The 8,624-nt window shown below is 44.9% G+C and overlaps 1 protein-coding gene across 1 annotated transcript in view; it reads left to right on the forward strand.

The window, feature by feature from the left end:
- STAU1 (staufen double-stranded RNA binding protein 1) overlaps positions 1-8,624 on the forward strand; it is a 66,112-nt gene that overhangs the window by 41,276 nt on the left and 16,212 nt on the right. Inside the window, exon 6 of the mRNA XM_011928832.1 lies at positions 189-287. Within this exon, the coding sequence (XP_011784222.1) occupies positions 189-287 (99 nt within the window). The remainder of the gene's footprint in view (positions 1-188; positions 288-8,624) is intronic.

Here is an 8,624-nt window from a genome sequence, read left to right on the forward strand (position 1 = left end):
CGGCTAATTTTTTGTATTTTTAGTAGAGACGGGGTTTCACCGTGTTAGCCAGGATGGTCTCGATCTCCTGACCTTGTCATCCGCCCGTCTTGGTCTCCCAAAGTGCTGGGATTACAGGCTTGAGCCACCACGCCCGGCCCCATTGATGGTTTTAATAAGAGCTAACTACTAAACAATTATTCTTACAGGTGAATGGAAGAGAATCCGAAGAAGAAAATCTAAATAAATCTGAAATAAGTCAAGTGTTTGAGATTGCACTTAAACGGAACTTGCCTGTGAATTTTGAGGTAAGCTAATTTTACATGTAGGACTTTGTATTATAAAATCCTGTTAGCATTTATCATGAGTGATTTTTTTCCCCTAAATAACATTGGAGTAATATTCACATAATATGAACCTCCAGATTTAAGATTCATACTTTAGTGAAGCAGTGTTTATTCTCTTCTTCTGGGAGCCCCTATCTAAGGGGCATTCATGGATGTGTAGAGAGTTGATGATGGCTTCAGTTGGTGTGGGGACCTCCTGAGCAGCCTGAAGATGGTTGTGTTAGTGTTCACATGTGTAGTCTTTGGACAGAGAGGGCTGGAGGGGCCGGTTTATCACTTAGATCAGTCTCAGAAGCATTTCTGGTCCCTAAAGGTCTCTTCAGAGTAATTTTGAAAAGGACTCAGTTTTTGTCATTGTCTAGCGTCTGCCCTCAATTCCTGTTTAATAACTTCATTTGTTGTTGAGACCTTGTGTTCTAAAAACAATATCAATGAGTTGTCTGTGCAAAGTGGGAAATAAGATACATTTTAATATATGTTGCCTTAAAAGACAATATAGTCCATCCAAATTGACGGGGGAGGTAAGAGCGGATTTTGTGTTTTTTTGAGCTAGAGTTTCACTCTTGTTGCCCAGGCTGGAGTGCAGTGGCGTGTTCTTGGCTCACCACAACCTCCACCTCCCAGGTTCAAGCAATTCTCCTGCATCAGCCTATTGAGTAGCTGGGATTACAGACTTGTGCCACCATGCCCAGCTAATTTTGTGTTTTTAGTAGAAATGGGGTTTCTCCATATTGGTCAGGCTGGTCTTGAACTCCTAATTTCAGATGATCCACCCACCTTGGCCTCCCAAAGTGCTAGGATTACAGGCGTGAGTCACCGCGCCCAGCCCAGTAAGGGAGGGTGTTTAATGTTTCCCTTAGAAATAAGATCTGACCCACAACAGATTCTTTGCAGATTCTTTTAAAATGTACTTGATTGTGGTTTATTTCTTAAAAAGCCTATCTGAAGCTTATATTCCTGTAAAATAATTCTGAAGTATTCTTTACAGTTACAGGCGATGTGTACCTTCTCCTCTTATGTGCTAGCACCCTAAACTTACCCAGCTTCAGTGCTCCATCCTTCGGCCGAGTGATGATTTCTCACCTCACCCTGCTGATGCTTCTCTGCCTGCCATGGGCCAGAGGTGGGATGGTAGTTGCCAGGGCTCCCTCCTGTGGCCCACCTAGGTGTGAGGGCTTGTTTGTTTCTCTCCATTTCCCTGACACTCGTTCCTGCCCCTCCATCCTCAGCAGGCAAGAGCAGGTTTACACTGTTCTCTTGGAGTCCAGAGCCCCCACATGGATCTAGGGCTGGAATCTTCTCTCCTGGCCCTACATTCCCTCCCTGGCCTTTCTGTCTCCATCAGTGGAGGCTGGGATGCACTTGGGGAGGGAATGAGACAGGTGACATTCAGAATGGCTGTTTGGGCTCGCTTGTTGAGTGGGAACGAGATGGGAACTGCATCCCAAGGAGTCATGAGGTCTCCCCTGGCACCTGATTCAGGAAAGGGGAGAAGTGTTGCTTTTCTCCCTTGCTGACAGATTAGTCTATCATGTGAGTGAATTTTTACAGGTTGTTGGGGAGGGTTACCAAGACCGTGGGGAGTGGGAGATGCCTGGCTGGCTTCCCGGGTTACCTCATGTTCAGAGTTGATGGCTTGGGCCAGAGCCTTGGATTCCTGAGAAGCTTACCACTCTTGCTGCTAACCAGAGTCACCGAGATTTCTGGGAACTTAGAGATTGCTATTTTATGTTTTTGTTCTGGGGTATTTGGGGTCAGATTGCTTCCTTTCCACCTTCACTTTTGCTAAGGTTTCAGATTTGGCTCTCAACTGTGTTTAGGAATCCTAACAGTAGTCACATAAAAGAATTGTAGGAGTGCCCTCTGGTGGTGATAAAGTAATTTATCACAGCTTGCATGTAGTTGGTGGCATGAGTACTTATATTCATTAACTCACGTATCAGGAATTTCTTACTAGCTTGCATTATTATGATGAGCAAGGTCTTTCCTTTCTCTTGCCGCTGAAAGATTGCCTGGCATGTATTAGATGTTTAGGAAACAGTTATTGAATAAATGAACATGGTAATTTTTGATTAAGTTTTTGGTAATAAATTTGTCACATAGGAAGCTGCGTTAGGTGTTTTAATAGGGGAAGACAGGAACCGGTTTTTTGGGAAAATTTATACAGCTTGACTTTTTTTTTTTTTTTTTTGAGATGGAGTTTTGCTCTTGTTGCCCAGGCTGGAGTACAATGGCACGATCTCGGCTTATGGCATCCTCCGCCTCCTGCGTTCAAGCAATTCTTCTGCCTCAGCCCCCTGAGTAGCTGGGATTATAGGTGCACGCCACCACGTCTGACTAACTTTTGTATTTTTAGTAGAGACAGGGTTTCACCATGTTAGCCAGGCTGGTCTTGAACTCCTGACCTCAGGTGATCTACTCACCTTTTCCTCCCAAAGTGCTGGGATTACAGGCATGAGCCACTGTGCCCAGCCACAGTTTGACTTTTGATAAAACATACAGTTTGAGTTAGAAAATGTAATGGTGCTGATGATACGGTCATTGGGACGCAGTTGTGACATGCTCATACCACGTGCAATCCAGGTGATCCTCCAGATTTAGATTGCTGGGATCTTGATGTGGGCAGACAATGCAAGCCGTTGGAGAGTGCCAGGGTGGGCCTGGGTGAATTTGAAATGAGCCGTCAGGGTGGCTGACCTATCCCTCCAAAGTCTAACCTGAGGACAGGGAAAACACTGTTGTGGGAAGAAGTGTTTCAGAATCTCCGCCCTTGGGTGTGGACGGCACCTATGGGAGTTCTTTAAAATCAGTCCACAGGTGCTTGAGCAGGCCAGGTCCTTCCCACACCTCTGCTCCTGGCCACTGTGCTGAATTCCTACCCCCATTCCCTGCTATCTCCCTCCCCGACACCAAAACAAAACGAAACAAAACAAAACAAAAAAAAAACCAACAACAAGAAAAACAGGTACATCCATTTCGTAGGCTCACTTATCTTAACTAGACATTTTTTCAATTTTTCACTTCAGAAATTTCAAATCTATCTAAAAGTTACAAGAATAGAACAATGAGTATAACTTTCACTTAGATTAACCAGTGGTTGACATTTTACCATATTTGCTCGCTCCTTCCTTGGAGCCTCACTCTGTTGCCCAGGCTAGAGTGCAGTGGCATGATCTTGGCTCATTGCAACCTCTGCCTCCCGGATTCAAGCAGTTCTCCTGCCTCAGCCTCCTGAGTAGCTGGGATTACAGGTGTGCGCCACCACACTTAGCTAATTTTTGTATTTTTAGTAGAGATGGAATTTCACCATGTTGGCGAGGCTGGTCTTGAACTCCTGACCTCAAGTGATCTACCCACCTTGGCCTACCAAAGTGCTGGGATTATAGGCGTGAGCCACCGCACCCAGCCTGCTTTTTCTTTTTCCATAAATATATATATATTATTTTATTTTCTGTTTTTTGCTTTGCTGGATTGACAGAAAGTGGCATATATACTCTTTAACTCCTAATATTTCAACATGTATCTCTTAAGAGCAAAGACATACTCTTAACCACAATCTATTAAGTAGAGGAAATTTAGCATTGCTATAGTACTGTTACCTAATACACATCCTATATTCACATTTCACCAGTTGTCTCAATGATGTCCTTTATAGAAATGTTTCTTCCGCTCTAGTGTCTGATGCAGACTCAGACCTTGCACTTAGCTGATGTCTCTCTTTAGCCTCTGCAGTGTCTTTAGTATCTGCAGTACTTTGTCAGCCTTTCTCTGTGTTTCATGACATTGACATGTTTAAAGGTCAGTTATTTTTGTACAGTGGCCCTCAATTTGGGTATTTCTGATGGATTACTCATAATTAGGTCTGGTTATGCATTTTTTGGCAGGATCGCTATGGGAGTGATATTGATCCTTCTCAGAGCATCACTTCATGTCACTTTGTAATTAACTCCTGAAGGCTGGGCCTTCACAGGTCTCCCCGGTGGTTCCAGCAATTTTTTTTGTTTTGTTTTGTTTTTTTGGGACGGAGTCTTGCTCTGTTGCCCAGGCTGGAGTGCAGTGATGTGATCTCAGCTTACTGCAACATCTGCCTCCTGGGTTCAAACGATTCTCCTGCCTCAGCCTCCCAAGTAGCTAGGATTAGGCATGCACCTTGGCCTCCCAGAGTGCTGGGATTACAGGTGTGAGCCACCACACCTGGCCCCAGGGATCTTGATGATTCTTGCTGGCATTGATTGTTGCTGTGGTAGATGTCAAAATGATGATTTTTTTGCATTTCCAAGCTGACATTCTACAGTAAAGAAAAAAGTTTCCTTTCTGCCCTCTTATAGTTAATTTTATCAGTATAGATGCGTTGCTGCCTTTTTTTTTTTGAGACGGAGTCTTGCTCTGTGGCCCAGGCTGGAGTGCAGTGGCCGGATCTCAGCTCACTGCAAGCTCCGCCTCCCGGGTTTACGCCATTCTCCTGCCTCAGCCTCCCGAGTAGCTGGGACTACAGGCGCCCGCCACCTCGCCTGGCTAGTTTTTTGTATTTTTTAGTAGGGACGGGGTTTCACCGTGTTAGCCAGGATGGTCTCCATCCCCTGACCTCGTGATCCGCCCGTCTCGGCCTCCCAAAGTGCTGGGATTACAGGCTTGAGCCACCGCACTCAGCCTGCTGTTTTTTTTTTTTTACCCAAAGTGTTACTCCATTGTTATCGTCACCCATTTTGATGTCCAAATTGTCTTTTAAATTGGCTCTTGTGCCCTTTAACATGCCCCCATCAGTTGTTTTTTTGGATGAAGGGGTGGTCAGGCTTCTTGCGGTATAATTTACAGCGAAAGTCACCGTGTGTAAGTGCACAGTTCGATGTGTTTTGATAAGTGTATATGGTTCTGTGACCAGCACCATGGTCAAAATAAAACATCTCCCACCCAGTAAATTTCCCTGTGTCCCTTTGCAGTCAGTCTCTCCCCTCTATCCTCAGGCTCTGGCAAGCACTGATCTCATTCTGTCCCTATAGTGTTGCCTTTTTAAGAATATTACATAAATGAAAAAATAGAGTACATTGCCTTTTGTCTGGCTTCTTTAACTTAGCTTGGAGTCATTATTCATGCTGTTGTGTTTCAGTAGTTTGTTCCTTTTTTTTTTTTTTCTTTTGAGACGGAGTCTCGCTCTGTGGCCCAGGCTGGAGTGCAGTGGCCGGATCTCAGCTCACTGCAAGCTCCACCTCCCGGGTTCACACCATTCTCCTGCCTCAGCCTCCCGACTGAGTAGCTGGGACTACAGGCGCCCGCCACCTCACCTGGCTAGTTTTTTGTTTTTTTTTTTTTTTAGTAGAGACGGGGTTTCACCGTGTTAACCAGGATGGTCTCGATCTCCTGACCTCGTGATCCACCCGTCTTGGCCTCCCAAAATGCTGGGATTACAGGCTTGAGCCACCGTGCCTGGCCGCGTTTGTTCCTTTTTATCACCAAGAGTGTTACATGGTATGTACACACTACAATGTATTTATCTATTTACCAGTTGAAGATGTGTATTGTTTCGAGTTTTTGGTGATTGTTAGTAAATCTACTGTAAACATATACATCTATGGAGACATGTTTTCATTTTTCTTGAATAAATACTTGAGTGGATTTGCTGAGTTACATGATAAATAAATATCTTTATAAGAAGTTGTCTGGGTTCATGGGCTCAAGCTTATAATCCCTGCACTTTGGGAAGCCAACGTGGGTGGATCATTTGAGGTCAGGAGTTCGAGACCAGCCTGGCCAACATGGTGAAACCTCGTCTCTACTGAAAATTAAAAAATTAGTCAGGCATGCTGGCATGTGCCTGTAATCCCAGCTACTCAGGAGACTGAGGCATGAGAATTTGCTTGAACATGGGAGTTAGAGGTTGCGGTGGTGAACCGAGAACATGCCACTGCACTCCAGCCTGGGCAACAGAGCGAGACTTTGTTTAAAAAAAAAAAAAAAGTTGCCAAACTGTTTTCTAAACCAGATGTATCGTTGTGCATTTCACCTGCAATATATGAGAGAGTTTTAGTTCCTCTACATCCTCACCAACACTTGGGTATTGTCAGCTTTTAAAATTTTAGTCATTCCAGCCTGGCCAACATGGTGTAACTCCTTCTCTACTAAAAATACAACAATTAGCTGGGCATGGTTGTGCGCACCTATAGTCCCAGGTACTTGGGAGGCTGAGGGAGGAGAATCGCTTGAACCCAGGAGGCAGAGGTTGCAGTGAGCCGAGATCACGCCACGGCATTCCAGCCTGGATGGACAGAGTGAGACTCCATCTCAAAAAAAAAAAAATCATATTTTTAGTCATTCTAGCAGGTGGACAGTAGTATCTTGTTGTGGTATTTATTTATTTATTTATTTTTGAGACGGAGTCTCGCTCTATTGCCCGGGCTAGAGTGCAGTGGCCTGACCTCAGCTCACTGCAAGCTCCGCCTCCCAGGTTCATGCCATTCTCCTGCCTCAGCCTCCCGGGTAGCTGGGACTACAGGCGCCCACCACCTCGCCCGGCTAGTTTTTTGTATTTTTTAGTAGAGACGGGGTTTCACCGTGTTAGCCGGGATGGTCTTGATCTCCTGACCTCGTGATCCGCCCGTCTCGGCCTCCCAAAGTGCTGGGATTACAGGCTTGAGCCACCGCGCCCGGCCGTGGTATTAATTTATATGTCTCCATAAAGACTAGCAATACTGAGCTTCTTTTCATGTTTTTATTTTACTATTTTCTTTGATGAAATGTAGGTTCGTGTCTTGTCAGTTTTTTTGAGTGTCTTTTTATTACTGAGTTTTGGAGGTTCTATATATATTCTGAATTCAGGTTTTTTCTCAGATAAGTATTTTGCAGATATTTTCTCTAAGTCTGTGGCTTGTCATTTGATTTTAAGTGACTTTCAAAGAGCAGAAGTACTGAATTTTGGTGAGGTGTAGTTTGTCAATTTTTTTTTTTTTTTTGAAACGGAGTCTTGCTCTGTCACCCGGGCTGGAGCGCAGTGGCGTGATCTCGGCTCACTGCAACCTCCACTCCCGGGTTCACGCCATTCTCCTACCTCAGGACTCAAGTGCCTCCTGGGTTCAAGCGATTCTCCTGCCTCAGTCTCCCGAATAGCTGGGACTACAGGCGCCCGCCACCACACCCGGCTTATTTATTTATTTTTTTTGTATTTTTAGTAGACACGGGGTTTCACCTTGTTAGCCAGGATGGGCTCCATCTCCTGACCTCGTGATCCGCCCACCTGGGCCTCCCAAAGTGCTGGGATTACAGTCGTGAGCCACCACGCCTGGGCGTCACATTTTTGTGTGTGCTAAGATATGTTTGGCTAACCTAAAGTCATTTTCCTTAGAAATTTTAGTTTTAGCTCTTAAATTTAGGTTTATGATTCAAGTTAATTTTCATATATACTGTGACATAAGGGATATTTTTGTCTTTTTTTTTTGTATTTGGATGTCTGATTGTGCGTGCCTGCTCTGTTTATTGAAGAGACAGTCCTTTTTTTTTTCTCCTTTTGAGACAGAGTTTTGCTCTTGTCGCCGAGGCTGGGATTAGAGCCGCCACGCCTGGCCAAGACAGTCCTTTGTTAAATAACCTTTGTACCTCCCTTCTTCACATTTTGAGAACTTCCATGCTTTCTGATACAATAAAATGTTTTAGTCCCACTTTGAACTTTCCCTGCTCTAGCTTTAGCCCCAATGGAAACAGAAATTTCTAATAGATACAAGCTTGGACATTCCTCCAAGAAGTTCCAGTTCCTTCTAGTTGGGAGTTGTGTGTAGAGACAGGACAGGGTGCTGGCATGCTTGTTCCTGTTGGAGAGCCATGGCTCCTAGGCCTTGTTAGGAATAGAGCTAGGAAATATGTATATTTTGAAATCACTATTTTATTTGATTTTTGAGAAAAGAGCTCACTTTGTACCCGGGCTGCAGTTCTGTGGCACGATCTCTATCTCACTGCAACCTTGACCTCCTGAGCTCAAGCGATCCTGCTACCTCAGCCTTCCAAGTAGCTGGGGCTACAGGCACATGCCACCATGCTGGACTAATTTTTGTATTTGTATTTTTATTTTTTCCTCTGAGACAGAGTTTTGCTCTTGTTGCCCAGGCTGGAGTGCAATGGAGTGACCTTGGCTCACCGCAGCCTCTGCCTCCTGGATTCAAGTGATTCTCCTGCCTCAGCCTCCCTAGTAGCTGGGATTATAGGCATGCGCCACCACGCCTGGGTAGTTTTGTATTTTTAGTAGAGACAGGGTTTCTCCATGTTGGTCAGGCTGGTCTCGAACTCCCGACCTCAGGTGATCCACCTGCCTCA

The sequence above is a fragment of the Colobus angolensis genome, unplaced genomic scaffold (assembly GCF_000951035.1).
Source record: "Colobus angolensis palliatus isolate OR3802 unplaced genomic scaffold, Cang.pa_1.0 Scaffold8, whole genome shotgun sequence".
Lineage (NCBI taxonomy): Eukaryota > Metazoa > Chordata > Mammalia > Primates > Cercopithecidae > Colobus > Colobus angolensis.